This window comes from Siphateles boraxobius, unplaced genomic scaffold, assembly GCF_051911475.1.
Source record: "Siphateles boraxobius isolate OS27281-9 unplaced genomic scaffold, OSU_SipBor_1 30, whole genome shotgun sequence".
NCBI lineage: Eukaryota > Metazoa > Chordata > Actinopteri > Cypriniformes > Leuciscidae > Siphateles > Siphateles boraxobius.
In genome coordinates, this window is record NW_027508920.1 from 16,266,159 (window position 1) to 16,281,792 (window position 15,634).

A 15,634-nucleotide genomic window follows, 5' to 3' on the forward strand; every position below is an offset into this window, starting at 1 on the left:
GTCATTGGCTACTCTTTATCAGATTGTGTTTCCTCCTGTTGCATGATTAGAAGTGTCATTAGCATTTAAATGACCAAATAAGATTGTGATCAACAGAGATCAATGGAGGTGCCGGAGACTGGCCTCACTTCACATCCTGCCCACGGAGATATTTGGACCTGAAGTCATGAAGAAACACAACATAAACTTGGCTTTAGCAACGGGCTGAGCTGCAGCTCTGATTGTAAGAAAAAAGGCAAACAAACAAAAAAAAAGACATCATATTTAAACCCTCTCTTCTTCTCTACGGCATCTCTCGACTGATAGCCTCACTTCCTTTGTCAAAGGATCACAGAAAGTAATTTTCCTTCTTTCTCTGTCTCTCCTCCCTTCTTCCTAACCCTTTCTCATAGATTACTCTTTTCAGAGCAGGGATTAGCTATGTTTTTCTCTCTATCCCTGTCAAATCTCCCCTCTTAAGCTGCCCTGAGCTTTTCGTGGCCAACAGACCAAGAAGAAGGGCAGGTCGTGAAGGTGGCCAGACCTGCACTTCTATGTTTCCTGCCAGAAATGGCTACATCATCGTTCATGCGGGTTCAAGTATATGGATGCACCAGTCAACCTGTAGGGCTATTCATGTCAGAATACTTTAATACACCTAATGGTAGACTGGATTCACATTTGCATTACACATAAATTCTTAGTTTGTTTATAATGCAGTCTGGCATCATAATGAACTCTGTGTCCAAGAATGTGTTTACTCTGAGATTTGCATTGGCTTACTGCAAATAATTACTCTGATATTGGCAAATCATTTCTTATAAAGACATGCTGTCAAAAAAAAACAAACAAACATCTAAATATAAAGGATTTCTCTCTCTCCATAATGGCTTATAACTCTGTCCCTGCCATTGACAGAAATTTCTGGACTTCTGTGTTTTCACTGTTATATGGTAGGGGGCGCTGTGACACATCTTCTGAAAGAGGATTGAATCTCCTGATCAAAAGACATCTAAAGAAGAAGCAGAAACAAGCGATAGCACATGTAAGCAGCTTGATAAATATAGGGTGCTTCTCAATACTCAAATTGATGCTTCCTCATTTCCTAGCTCCTCCGTCCTCCAGCCTGCAACCCGGAAACCGATCAAATTGAGCCATTGTGAATGACATCTCAATTCTTTATTTGCACCATGAGGAGGTGAGGAACGAGGAGTGAGGAAGCTTCCAGAGGAGTCATAAGCAAGGATAAGCAAGTGTATGCAGAAGTCTTTCTTGTCGAGAAACCTGACACACGTTTAAATTCTCCTCCCCCTTCACACCTGTCACAATAATTGTAATTGTAATTTCACCTTTGCAGTTTAACCATATATCACACATGTATCAACAGGGGATCTTGCCTTATATTTATATTTATATTTTATTTATTCATTTCTTAAATAACCATAGTTTAACAACATAAGGGCAGATCCGTTGAGCGCTGCTGATGATGCAGTGAAGTGGCGCTCGAGTGATCAAGAATATTCCAATATACAAATAAGCTTTCATTCGATTCCTCCGTTCAAATTTTCCTTCCTTGCAGCCTTCACTCGCATCCTACAGTGGGTGGAGCTGAGACGCGAGGAAAGGAAACGAGGATGCACAAATAAGAAATCAGAATTCTTAAACTGTCTTAAAGGTGGTGTATTTGTGCACTTAATTAATAGTTGTTGATAAAAGGAATAATTTGGCATGTTTACACCTATATATTGGTGTAAAGTCAGCAGTGTTTTTCAAATAGATTTGAAATAGATAGAGAGAGAGAGTGTGTGTGTGTGTGTGTGTGTGTGTGTGTGTGTGTGTGTGTGTGTGTGTGTGTGTGTGTGTGTGTGTGTGTCTGTGTGTGTGTGTGTGTCTATAGTGTGTCAAAGTCTATAATGATTTTCCTTCTAGGTGATAACAAATCAATGAATTTGCTAACAGCCCTTTTCCCTTTAATCCAGTTATTTTCCTTCTTATTTAAAGAATAATTAAGAATGTCTTCAAAAAAATTAAGATTTTACAAAATATGGTGTACAACGTGTGCCATTTAAGACAATGCAGTTGAAATGCAACAGACCTGATATCACTTGGCAGAAACGTGAGTTATTTTCCACTTGCTGTGTCTGGGGCCTTTCTTTCCTGGTGGATTTTAGTTGCCAAATCAATTGTTCAGCTCTGTGATTCATTCCCGGTACACATTTGAATTAAAGCACTATTCTGTGTCTCTGCTTGATACCCAATAAGGGAAAAAAGGTAAACCACTGTGTACCTCATAAGTCTAATTGGATCAATAATTACATCAATTTTCTCTATAGAGCGAGCGTGTGAAATTCAGAATGGGATCAAAGAGGGAGTGATCCTTTTCTGCGAAAAGAGATGCTGGAAAGTTGAAAGTTTCTGAATTATTTAGCTGCCTTTCATTATTCTGTCCCTTTGAAGAAAGATAATGGTGCATCTGGAAGTGACGCTTTCTGTCAAGGCTTATCCCTCACCAAATCTCTGTTTCTCAATCTCTCTCTTACACACACAAACACAAACACTCTGTAGCTGTTCTGAAACCTAGTGAGCTACCTACATAGACAGCATTTGAAATTAATTGTTTCAAAAATGAAAAATCTGTCTTTTTGTCTTCTTCTGTGGAACACAAAGGGATCATTTTTGAAGAACATTGTGGCTTTCTAAATCATGAAAGTGAATGAGGACTGGGGCTAGGAAAGCTCCAAAATGATAAAAAAAACAAGCAAAAAAAAAAAGAAAAAGAATGACTCATGCACTATATTCCAAGCTTCCTGAAAGGTGAGAAATATACCAAAATTTAAGTTGCAATTTATGTAAATCCTTGTCATCCAATAATAACAAAAAATGCTCCCTACCCATTATAAATGCATGGAAAATAGTGTAAATTTTAATGTTCTGTTCCATTGAACAAAGACTTTGTTGTGAATTATTCCATTAAGGCTTCATAGGCCCATTCCAAGATGCATTTTGGGGGAGAACCTTGAAGCTATTGGTAATGTAATGTAGTTAAACTACAGTCAAGCTACTCTTTTGATAAAACAGTTTGCTGTACTACAAGTTACTAACAAAATGTAGCTAACAACATACTTCACCTCACAATCACTCAGTTGTGAAAAAAAACGACCAATGTAATTGGCGAGCTTCATCATCCTCTCCAGAGGACAATAGCCTACATTCTGATGCAGCTATCGACAACTGATCCTCATACAGAGCGCGAATGATGCGCTGTCTCCCACGAGAAGGACCCGTGCCATTATCCGGCATTTCGACGGCACACAGCATTCTAGAGGAGTGGGAGTTCCGTGGGGACTGGCCCGTTGGAAGAGCTCCCACTGTAACCCTCAGGTCTCCCAGAGTGTTAACCAGATACTGGACTGGGTAACAGGAGACAGGAGTCGCGACTGCAATGCCAACATGGTCATGCTCTCGCAGTAAGAGCGTGAACCATCCACGAACCCCATCTCAGCATGGACGTGGCCCAGACATGTGAGACAGCGATTGTGGCCATCAGATGAGGACAGTAAAGACTGCATCCAAAAACACATGGACAGAAAGACATCTTTAAATGATGCTCGCCGCCCGTGCTTGCTCTGTTAGGGAAATCTGGGGAAGCTTTCCTAGTCGCAGTAGTAGTTTTTTTTTTTTGGAATGGCGAATCTGCAAAAAAAACAATTCTGCGGTCCTTTCACCGTCAAGACAGACTTCCTCTCATATACAAGCTCTTTTAGATCAGGAGAATGCTCTTTGTGAGGCGATTGGAAGAGAGTAATCACTGTGCGCAACCACTCGGCTCCGAAGCAAAAATCTGAATGAGTGGATGCTTGCAGCCATCTTATATACCCGTATGGGGGAGTGGCTTCGCATGCAAATGCCACTCACCAATTCCATTGGCCGTTTTCAGAGGTGATTGGGGCTTTCAAATGAGACCCCATTTTCGAGTCTTCGAAATAACGTTGAACTTAACTGACAGATAGGGAACTAACTCCTTTATACTATGTGATATTAAAAACAGTGATGTTTTGTCATTCTACACCAACTTGAGCTACTAAAAATGTAATGAGGTTATGTGTGTCGTAGTCTCTCATAGCCAGACCTTCAGATTGATGGTAAAAGGTCTGGACTCCATGGCAGCTTTCATTGGCAAGGACCGATCAGAAGATGTCTGACTGACATGTAAAGCAAAATATCACAGTTCGTTTTCGTTTTGTTTAGGGGTGTGAACATGTAACGTCGATGTCCCTACAACAACAGACTGCCATGTGAAACACTTGGATGTATTTTAAAGAGTCTATGCCATGAACTTCACATACTTTTGAAAATCCGGCATTTAGTTGATCCTGATAAGCGCTCATTGTCGCAGTCGTAAACATGACAGCTTTCTTCTTACATGAGAGGTTTTGGGGTCAGGGCAGCTTTGTTTTGAGGCGGACCATTAGAGCACGTGTCAGACTCATTGCCCAGAAATCCTGTCTAATCAGATGACGACTTCGAAATCCTGAAGTGATTCCAATTATGTGTGCCATATGCATTAGACCTTAAACCAATTATTTTGTTCAGTTCATGTTAAAGGGGCCACCGAATGCCCATTTTCCACAAGTTGGTATGATTCTTTAGGGTCTTCATGTAAAGTTGTTAACATACTTTGGTTAAAATTCCTCAATTGTTGTGTTAAACAACACCCTCTTACCTCCTCATAAACTGCTCTGTTCACAGTTACCCGTTTCGGTGCATGTCTCTTTAAATGATAATGAGCAACTGCTCACCCCACCCTTCTCTTCCATGGAGGGTTAGACAGTATACAAATGGCTGAGGGCGTAAATATGCTAATACAGGACAGTCCGTCAGTGGTCGTGGGTTGAGCATGAGCAATATGACATCATATTACTCAGAAAATCCAAACGGCTTGATTATTGAGAGTGTATGGACTTTTTAAGGATTTCAAAAAAAAGGAGTGAATGGATATTTTTCATTGTATGGTGGTTGTGTCCACACACTGCAAAGACACATTTATTACAGTAGCATCACTCTGGTTCCCTTGATAAAAACCCAATAGATTTTTTTCTTTTGGATTACTGCAGAAAATAAGCTCTGTAACTAACAAAAGTTTAAGATACTTAAACAGCTTATATTAATTGTGAAGCATTATTACAATCACCAGAAGTAAAAAGCTAAACGTAGGCTATAAACAAACTACACCACAGTCGCATAAATTCAACATCAGCACCATTAAACTTCCAGCAACTCTTTCTATCTTTATTTAAACAAATACATAAATCCTGAACCTTTGAGTAAGAATAGTTTGCAAGAGCACGGAAATAAACACAATATGGCTATAAAAGCACTTTACCGGTTCAGCTGATGATGTTTATTTTCCCTGTAGTCTCATTTAACCCCCCACTTGTTAGCAACCGAAGACGGTCAAGATATTTCCTTTAAAAAAAAAAAAAAATGTTTTAAAAATCATAAGGGTGTATTACTGATGTAGTTCCCTTTCGAGGGAACTCAACACTGCGTCGAGGATCGACACTTTGGGGACGCTCCCTTAGCGTGCGCCTCTGAAGTAAGAATGAAACTAATCCAATCCTGATTTGTGTTGCGTCATGATGTAACATGTGACGGCATAACCGGATGCATAAAAGTGACGCTGACACTCACACACATCAGCTTTAGCTCTTCAGCAAGCGCTCTCTGTGAAACTGTCTGTCTTATTTGGTGTTGTTTGTCTGTGCAAAGCTCTGTATTATGGCGAGTGAACAATACACTAAGTGTGTGCACCCCTGCCCAAGATAATATATATGCACGGGTGGGGACACGCATCAGCTGTGTGTGTGTGTATTGTTTAGGGGCGCAGCATGCACTGTCAGCTCTCGAGGGGGCTGCCTGTGCACACTGTGAAGCACTTCCTATTAGAGTGCTGCGCTCCCGCTTGGCTATATTATTTCATGATGATGGCCAGGCTCACGATCCCCGCGGTTCGGGTCCCGCGTCCATTGAGGCGGCGCTACGGCTTAGATCGTGGAGATCGCAGAAGGATCTCGCGGATGAGAACGAGACTGCTGAGGCACCTTTTCTCTCATCATCCGCAGATTCTATGTCACTCGTTCACGACGCAGAAGCCCGCGATGCGGCTTCTTCTGCCCGTGACGAGTGCCCAGTGCTCAAGCTATCTGTTTATAAGGAAGTAGATGCGCTCAGCATCGGGAACGAGCAACATGAGTCACACTCGCCGGCTTATGTTTCTGCTTATGTAGAGCTCGTGGAGGTTGTGATGCGTGCGGTGGCCAGACTAAATAAATATATAAATAAATATATTTATATATATAAAATATATGAGCTGGCCACAAAATAAGCAGGATGATCCCCGTCAAAATGAACTAGACGAGAGATTCCTGCAGCACCGTTCACAACCTCAGAGCCGGGGCTCTGAGGTTAAATATATATGTATATATTTATAAATATATATAAATATATATGTGTAGATCCTGGAAAAAAAAAAAATTCTTTAGGTATCTCACCACATTCATTGTATGTTTATTCGAATGTGGTGGGTGCGAGAGAGTCGGGTTATGGCAAGTTGCCGCAGATGGAGGAAGCTTTAGCGTGCTATCTTTCTCCTGATCCGGCATCTTCACTTTAAGCCCCGGCGCTGCCCAACAAACCGTGCAGGGACACCTCTGCACTGGTTGGCTGGGCTTATATGGTGCAGGAAATCGATGTTGCTCTTCCGCCGTTAAAACGTTTCGGGACACATCGGTTTCCAGCGAACGCAGGCTGCACTGTCCGCCCCACATTTTTGCGGCCAGGCAGCATTCGCGTTCGCCAATCGAGAATCTTTTCGGTCCAGCCCTTCCGGAAACCCGCTTCAGGGGGTCGAGAACGAATCCCGATTAATACCCGAAGCCAGGCTCGAGAGCCTGGTTCCTTTGGTAAAATATTTAGAAAAGAAAAGGTCAGGCTGGTGCGTGCCTGCACTCTAGGACGATTTTGCAGGCGTACCAGGCCGATCTTCTTAAAGATCTAAGTGAGGCAAATATTTCCTGTTGGCCGCTCCGCTATCTCCTTCTGGCCTGTTTTCCAACGCTGTCACTACAGTCGTTGACAGGTTTCAGGAAGCAAAAAAAAAAAAGAGAGCGTTGCCTCTAGAGGCCCTCCTGCGGGAGTTTGGCAAACAGAGGAAGCACTCTCAACCGAAGTCCTCCAGCCAGAAGGGTGACCTGAGGGCCGTCCTTCAGGCAAAGAGGTCCTAATTGTAGGACCTCTGAGTAGATTTTGTAGAAGAATGGCAACGCCTTCCGAATATATCTCTATGGGTACAGATTGCAGTTCGGTGCCCGACCTCCCTAGTTTGCTGGGGTGGTACCGACTGCAGTGATTCCAGAACAGGCTCGGGTTATGGAACAAGAGGTATAGACTCTACTGGAATTTAGGGGCCATAGAATGTGTTCCCCTACCAGACAGGGAGTCCGGGTTTTACAGCCGGTACTTTATAGTACCAAAGAAGGACGGCGGACTGAGGCCAATTTTAGATCTAGGGCTTTTGAATCGTTCTTTGAGGAGATTCAGGTTCAAAATGCTTACTATTCCCATTATCGTGAGCCATATCAGATCCGAGGACTGGTTTGTCACGATGGATCTAAAAGACTCTTATTTCATGTCTCCATCCTTCCATGTCACAGGAGGTTCCTGAGGTTGCTTTCGGGGGTGAAGCATACCAATATCGGGTTCTTCCGTTCGGCCTAGCACTCTCTCCCCGCACGTTCACAAAGTGTATGGATGCGGCTCTGGCTCCACTGAGGCTTCAGGGCATCCGTATACTGAATTACATCGGCGACTGGCTCATATTGGCCCACTCTCGAGCAATGGCAGTTCGGCATCGAGATGTCGTCCTTGGCCACATTCAGAACCGGGGTTTGAGGCTCAACACTAAGAAAAATGTGTTGGACCCAGCTCAGAAGACTACTCTTCTGGGCGTGGTATAGAATTCGGTTACGATGCGGGCACGTATGTCTCCCGCTCGTATCGAATCCATCCTGGCCATGGTGTCCGGGATAAAGCTAGGCCAGGCCATCACTGTAAAGCAATTTCAAAGACTGCTGGGCCTCATAACAGCGGCATCCAACATAATTCCTTTGGGCCTGTTTCACATGAGGCCCCTTCAGTGGTGGCTCAAACCAAGGGGTTTTTTCCCCAAGGGGAATCCGTTCCATATAATAAAGGTTACGCGCAGATGCCTTCGTTCCCTATTAATATGGAAGAAACCTTGGTTCTTGTCCCAAGGGCTAGTGGTAGGGGCGTCATGTCGCCGGGAAACTGTTTCGACAGACGCTTCCCTCGCTGGCTGGGGCGCGGTCTCGGACGGCCGCTTTGCCAGGGGTCTGTGGCAGGACCATCATCATTCTTGGCATATAAATTGCCTAGAGATGTTGGCTGTGTTCAGGGCTCTGAGGAGCTTCCTCACAGACATCAAAGGTTACCACGTCTCAGTGGTAGCTTATCTAAACCGACAAAGAACACTCAGATCGCGCCCTCTATCCAGATTGGCGCATCAGATCATTTTATGGCCCCAAGGGAAAATATTATCTATAAGAGCAATATATGTCCCGGGGGATCTGAATCAGGGAGCGGACATCCTGTCGAGGCAGGGGCTGAGGCCCGGGGAATGGAGACTCCATCCAGAGGTGGTGGAGTTCATATGGCAGAGGTTTGGACCAGTGGAAGTGGATCTTTTTGCGTCTCGAGGGACGTCCATCCCACTGTCCACTTTGGTTCTCCCTCACTCATCCAGCCCCGCTGGGGTTGGATGCCATGGTACAGGCCTGGCCGAGGCTTCGCCTGTACGCTTTTCCCCCCGATCGCTCTGCTCCCGGGGGTCCTGGAGAGGGTCCGTCAGGAGGGCATCAGTCTTCTTCTGATAGCCCTGTTTTGGCCAGCCCGAGTATGGTTTTCAGACTTAATTTCACCCCTGATAGCTCCGCCATGGCAGATTCCTATGAGGAGGGGTCTGTTGTCTCAGGCGGAGGGCACTATATTCCATCCTCATCCAGAGCTGTGGAAATTGTGGGTCTGGCCTCTGAGGGGGCTCAGTACCTAGATGCTGGTCTATCATCTGGGGTGGTCGAAACCATACTTATCTCTAGGGCTCCGTCTACTAGGAGATTATATGGCCTCAAGTGAAATATTTTTCTACTTGGTGTAGAGAACTTGAGTTAGACCCAGTTAACTGCCCAATGGCTTCAGTTCTGGAGTTTCTTCAAGATTGTTTCTCTGCGAATCTCTCCCCTTCCACACGTAGGGTGTACGTGGCTGCCATTGCGGCGTTCCATGCACCACTAAATGTTGGGCCTTTAGGGAGGCTCCAACTGGTCATACTATTTCTCCATGGTATTGGAGGATGAGACTGACAGTCAGGTCCAGGGTTCCTTCCTGGGACCTGGCGGTGGTTCTCGAAGGGCTATCCCTGGCTCCCTTCGAATACGATGATGGCCAGGCTCACGATCCCCGCGGTTCGGGTCCCGCGTCCATTGAGGCGGCGCTACGGCTTAGATCGTGGAGATCGCAGAAGGATCTCGCGGATGAGAACGAGACTGCTGAGGCACCTTCGCCTAGGACCTCACGTTCAAGATAGCCTTTCTCTTAGCTATTTCTTTAAAGAGACTGGGAGATCTCCAAGCCCTGGCATTATCGCCAGTTTGCTTGGCGTGTGCCCCCGGCGGAGTTAAGGCCATCCTGCATCCGATACCCAGCTATGTGCCTTAAGTGCAATTTATCATGGCTAGGTCCATGGTCCTGCAAGTATTTCATCCTCCACCTCATGTGTCGGCAGAAAAGGAGAGGTTCCTTGCTCTGCCAGTCAGAGTTCCGAGTATTACCTTGAGAGGTCCTCTTCTTGGAGGAGGTCGGACCTAGTGTAGTGTGTTTTGGATCACCTATTAGGGGCTCCCGGCTATACAAACCATAAGTAGGCCTACAAGGTGCGGAATTTCCCTTCACCTTTGGCCGTTAGGGCTCATTCTACTAGAGGCATGGCGTCCTCTAGGGCCCTCCTTTCGGGAGTTCCCATCAAGGAGATCTGTGAGGCAGCCGGTTGGGCTACCCCACACACTTTTGTTAGGTTCTATAGTCTGCACCTCCCTAGTACGCTTGGCGCACACGTGCTCTCGTCCTAGCTGAGTGCCTGAATCAGTTTCACTCCGGGGCAGGCCTGTTTTCGGTGCGTGGCTTAGTGGGCATTCGTTCCCCAAAGTGTCGATTCTCGACGCAGTGTTGAGTTCCCTCGAAAGGGAACGTCTCGGGTTATGACTATAACACTTGTTCCCTGAGAAGGGAATTAGACACTGTGTCGTCCTGCCACGCCCCTCGAGGCCTTAGAGCGTCTTGCTTCATCGCGGAGCTGATGTGTGTGTGTGTCAGCGTCACTTTTATGCATCCGGTTATGCCGTCACATGTTACATCACGACGCAACACCAATCAGGATTGGATTAGTTTCATTCTTACTTCAGAGGCGCACGCTAAGGGAGCGTCCCCAAAGTGTCGATTCTCGACGCAGTGTCTCCTTCCCTTCTCAGGGAACAAGGGTTATAGTCATAACCCGAGACGTTTTTTTCTGCCTCATTTCATGCATTTAACCAAAATCCCATTCAAAATAAAATGCTAAAATGCTAACTCGTTTATGGGTTTTGGCCTACAAAAATACCTCATCACTGATAATAATTAAAGAATTTCTGAAGCCACTAATTAAAGAGCAACTGTTCAGACGATATTATGGTGATCTTATTTTAAATGGCTTTCAAATTGTATTTTAGCATTGGTGAATGTATATTCGAGTCCAGTAAAATCCAGATACTGACATGGTCTGGATAGATGAACATGTCAGTGTTAGGACTGCAGGCAGCAGCTGATTGGCTGCTGTAGACAGATGTACTGCACATCTGTCTCCAGCTGTGGCCAGTTGTGAACGGCTTCTGAGGACACAGGTCAGGAAGACCCAGTCTGCTCCAATTGCACTGTGAGTCTGTTTGAAATTTAAATAGATGCAGGCCAGAAACACATGAGGTCCTTTTTGATCTTCAGTAGTGATGTTATTGCAGACCATCAGCTTATTCTGCACTAGACTTTTTTCTTTTTTACTAGAAATTTAGGGATGAGAGAATCTGATGATGAATGGGATATATATAAGAAAATAAATGACACATATATTTGAAACAAAAAAAAGCTTGCTGAATTGCACTAATTGAAAAAAAAATGCATTGCATTATCCATGCTTGCATTTTAATGCATTGTATTTTTAGGGCTTTTTTTGGGGCTGAAATTCAACATGGTCATATAATTACAGCTCCGGTCCATAACTTTTTGGGGTTAAAAACTATCCAAAATAAATGTTTGAGCAAGTACATAACCAACCTGTGTTCAAAACTATCTGCTTGCCTTAGCTCGATTCAAAACGGTAAGCTTGTAATAATGTTTTTAAATTCCAGTGGTACTGGTGATTTTTCACGGTAAATTTGAGCATGTCTTTGAGTCAACCCCTGTAATGCCGCACAATTAATGTTTTACCTTTCACACTTTCTTATCAAATGATCGTGAGCATCATCTTCTCAGTTCTCGCGCATGCGCCGTGGCGCTCTCGTGAACTCACGTCAGAGGCCCACACAGAAGAAAATGAAAAGTTGAATAAATTATTTTAGTTTTTTTTGTGCACAAAAAGTATTCTTGTCACTTGAAAAACTTAAGTTTGAGCCACTGTAGTCACTTGGACTATTTTAACAATGTCTTTACTAACTTTTCTGGGCCGGCAGATGCAGTTACATAGCAGCCTATGAAGGAGTGAGCCAGCTCTCAGATTTCATCAAAAATATCTTAATTTGTGTTCCCAAGATGAACATAAGTCTTACGGGGTTGGAACAACATGAGGGAGAGTAATTACTGACAGAATTTCCAATTTTTTTGTGAACTAACCCTTTAAAGGCACAGCAACAGAAAGGAACTAATTTAACATTTCAACAGTTACACGTTTCTACATTTACTTACTATAGTGATAACAGTAAATTGTTAAAAATTACAAGTAACAAACCCTGAACCTAATCCTAACTGAGTATGTACAATGTAACTACAGCACCTTAAAATAAAGTGTAACCATATATATATATATATACATTTATTATATACATTTATAAATATACATTATAATCCCTTTTATGTAAATTACTGCTCGCTCATTTAAGCCACAGTCATTTAGGAGTGACTCTGGGTTGAATGCATTGCTTAAGGCCACAGTAAGCACAGGAACTCTTTAGTTACTGACTCACGTCCTTTTTGTAGTGAAACCTACAACCTTTGTATTGGCAGACCACATATTAACCATTAGGCTTTAAACATGATTTGTGTGTGTGATTCTGTCCATGTGAATGTCAAGAAAACTGTCAAGAAACCTGTCAAGAATGTGTCGAGTCTTTTTCATCCCGACATCAAAAGAAAAATAAGTGCAGTTTAAAGGAAATGAAAGCATGTTTTTAAGCTCATGAAGATATAATTTTTACCCCATCCTCACCCATTCACATAACTATAATGTAAAATGTTTGAGAATAGTGGAAATTATACATACATACATTACAAACATACATACATAAATCATTGGTTTGCATTTTACTACAGTAATGACATGTTTTACACAATATTGAGGAATTTGCATAATAATGTTATATTGGAAAAAATCTTAATGGCTCAAACGTTTCTGATTTTTCTATATGCATCAAAAAATAAAAAAATAAATGTATATCTGATTTTGGTGTGAATTGCGTCTTGGAAGTGTTCCAGAGATTGCATTATGTGTGTGTTTTTATCTGCAGTGAGTGTTTGTACAGGTCGTCGTGTGCCAGTGCCATGCGTCTTTCTAGTGTGATACAAGGTGATGTGAAGTGGAAGTGATGTGTATAAAAGAGGAAATGGAGAGAGGCATTCATGCGCAAAGCTGCCCTGACTTTACAGAGCCCGTTTGGCCTCTTGAAAAGGTCATGGAACTCGACAGCGACATGTGGCGGTGTGTTTGCCAGTGGAAATGTGCATGTTTTAGTGCGTTTGTGTAAAATTTGAAGAGTTATGTTGCCTGTATTTCCCTTGATATATTATTTGACACACACAAACACACACACACACACACACACACACACGCACGCACACACGCACACACGCATCGTCCTTCATTATCTATCAGCACAGACATCTTGTCAGAATGAGCGGGATGATGTCTGACTGCTAACATGCTTGAGGAAAGAGATTTCTTCTTTCTAGAAATGTAATGGCAACTCCTGCACAGCTCACCTGTCAGAGAGAATTATTTGGGTCTCCGTCAAGTGATGCAAATAACTGCACCCAAAAACTTATTAGAGCAGTGTCTGTGTATGTATGCATGCGCGCAGATGTGCAATCGTGTATGCACCACATTCGTGTAACATTTTGCGTGGGTGCGTGTGTGCTTACGAGCTTGTGTGTACGTGTGCGCGGCAGTTTGACATCTGTTTTTGAGTTTTGTCTGAGTTCTCTTCTGGGAACTGGCTTTTATTTGAATTTTCGGGCTTTATGAATGAAATTACAGTGCAGAAAATTGGACAGACTCACCAGATGCTGTTCTTCACTTTTTGTTAAACTCAGTATCTTGTGACTGATTTGAAGTAAAATTGAATATCGGGTGTTTGCATGAACTCTCCAGAAGCACATCAGGTGTGTGCCGAGGCCCGTGTGTGTTGAAGTGTCATGAGAGAGGTCATGAGTAGTGCCAGACAGCGGGTGATTGGATCTCTCTGCAGCACAACCATTAGAGGAAGTTGCAATTTTGGCTAAATGCGCTACTAAATATTTGTGCATTGCACATATGTATCTAAGACCCCACACATAGACTGAATACTTACAGGTGCCTTTCCATGAAAGGCTTATGACATCTATTGGTGACATTGATTATATCATCGCTATGATATGTAGTGTCATATCACCCAGTCCTAACATGCAGTAATGCTTTAAACGCATTGAAAAGATCAAAATCAACAACCAATCAAGACTGATTGGCTAACGCTATTTTCCCACTTGTCTGTGCTCTTTTATTCTTTCATGTTAACTGAAGGCAAATCTGAATAACGCACTATTTTAACTTTAATCAACGAGTAGAATTGATCATGAAATTCTCACCATAGTCCATCTCACATTGGGGGAGGGGCGTGTCTCAACTAGTTGATGCACTAAATCAGTACCCTGATAAAAAGGTTGACTGACAATAAGTATTTTATGTATTTTGAAAATACAAAAATACTCATCTTAAATGTATTTAAATACAAATTACATTAGACTTTTTTTTTTCAAAGGCTTTTGGGATTTTGGTTTTCAAATACGTATTTTAAATACATCCCATCCATGATTATGAGTGTCTTGCAATACCTAATACCACTTGTTACAAATATTTATCTACTATCTTAAAGTCAAAGTTGTTTCATCCATCCATCCAAAATATTTTATAAAAAAAAAAACAGAACATTTGAACATCAACCGCTACGATAATGAATAGCTTTTCACTACTACTTCCTATCTACAAATGTAAAGGCTTTTTTGATTGTAACATTCATTTGAACTGCTGCAGGATGACTGAGTTTCCAGTTTGCTATCATGCCATTGTATAAATGTGTTCCGTTATGTGCCTCACATCATGGATCAGACCCATGTGCTGTTTGCTGTCTGTCTGCCACTGGGATTGATTGGAACATTGGTGGGCTAAAATTCAAACCCACCCTTGTCCGAACACTCTCATTTTCCTCTCCATTTTGCCCATTATGATCTGGTTTCATTACCTCTCTCTCCATGGCTAGTGGAAGGCATTGAAAGGGCACTTCTGAAATGGTACTGGCTACAACAAAGGCATTGTAAAGAGATGCCTATCAAACCCCCGGCAGGCGGGAGCGGCAGACGTGGGCACGACTCCTCATTACGTGTGCTCACACAAGGCTTAAGCTCTCTCATGGTACCGGGTGTCAGTCTGTTTTCTTTTTCTTTCAACAGGACCGACCTCCCCCCTGCTCATAAGCCGGCCCCTCCGCCACCCAAGAAAAAGGGCAGCGACATGAAAGGAGGCCTGACACCTGACGAGATCCAGGTAGGGTGTCTTCCTCTTTAACACACCATAATGTCTTGAGTCTGCCTCTGAAATCACTACTTTCACATTTTTTTATCTTCATAAAGTTTCAACTTTTCGAGGTTTATAGTGCCTGCGATCCATGATTTGTCCTAATTTAAGTTTCCCATGATCAAGCAATGCTAATGATAATCTAAAGAAACTGCGATCTTTTGTAAACAGTGTTTCTACATCATGCATCACCTTTGGTCATTTTAGCTCAATTTTAATGGAGCGTTAATTGAAAACAGCTCATTTCCAATTCCGCCCGAGAAACAGCCGCAAGGAGTTTGTTTGTAAATATTAATCTCTTCAACAGCTGCTGAGAAACTGTTGATTTAATCACCTTCAACAAAACTGAAAAGCAGGACAAATCTGGTAAAAAATCAAGTATCATTGTATCAATAACATCAAGTATCAGATTTTGTTGCACAAGCTCCCCAGCAACAGCAGTGAGCATATTGAAAT

The 15,634-nt window shown here is 43.0% G+C and overlaps 1 protein-coding gene across 4 annotated transcripts in view; it reads left to right on the forward strand.

The window, feature by feature from the left end:
• nectin1b (nectin cell adhesion molecule 1b) overlaps nucleotides 1-15,634 on the forward strand; it is a 276,075-nt gene that overhangs the window by 184,932 nt on the left and 75,509 nt on the right. For all 4 annotated transcript variants that reach the window (XM_077248393.1, XM_077248395.1, XM_077248397.1 and 1 more), the window contains exon 7: nucleotides 15,055-15,148. In XM_077248393.1, the coding sequence (XP_077104508.1) occupies nucleotides 15,055-15,148 (94 nt within the window). The remainder of the gene's footprint in view (nucleotides 1-15,054; nucleotides 15,149-15,634) is intronic.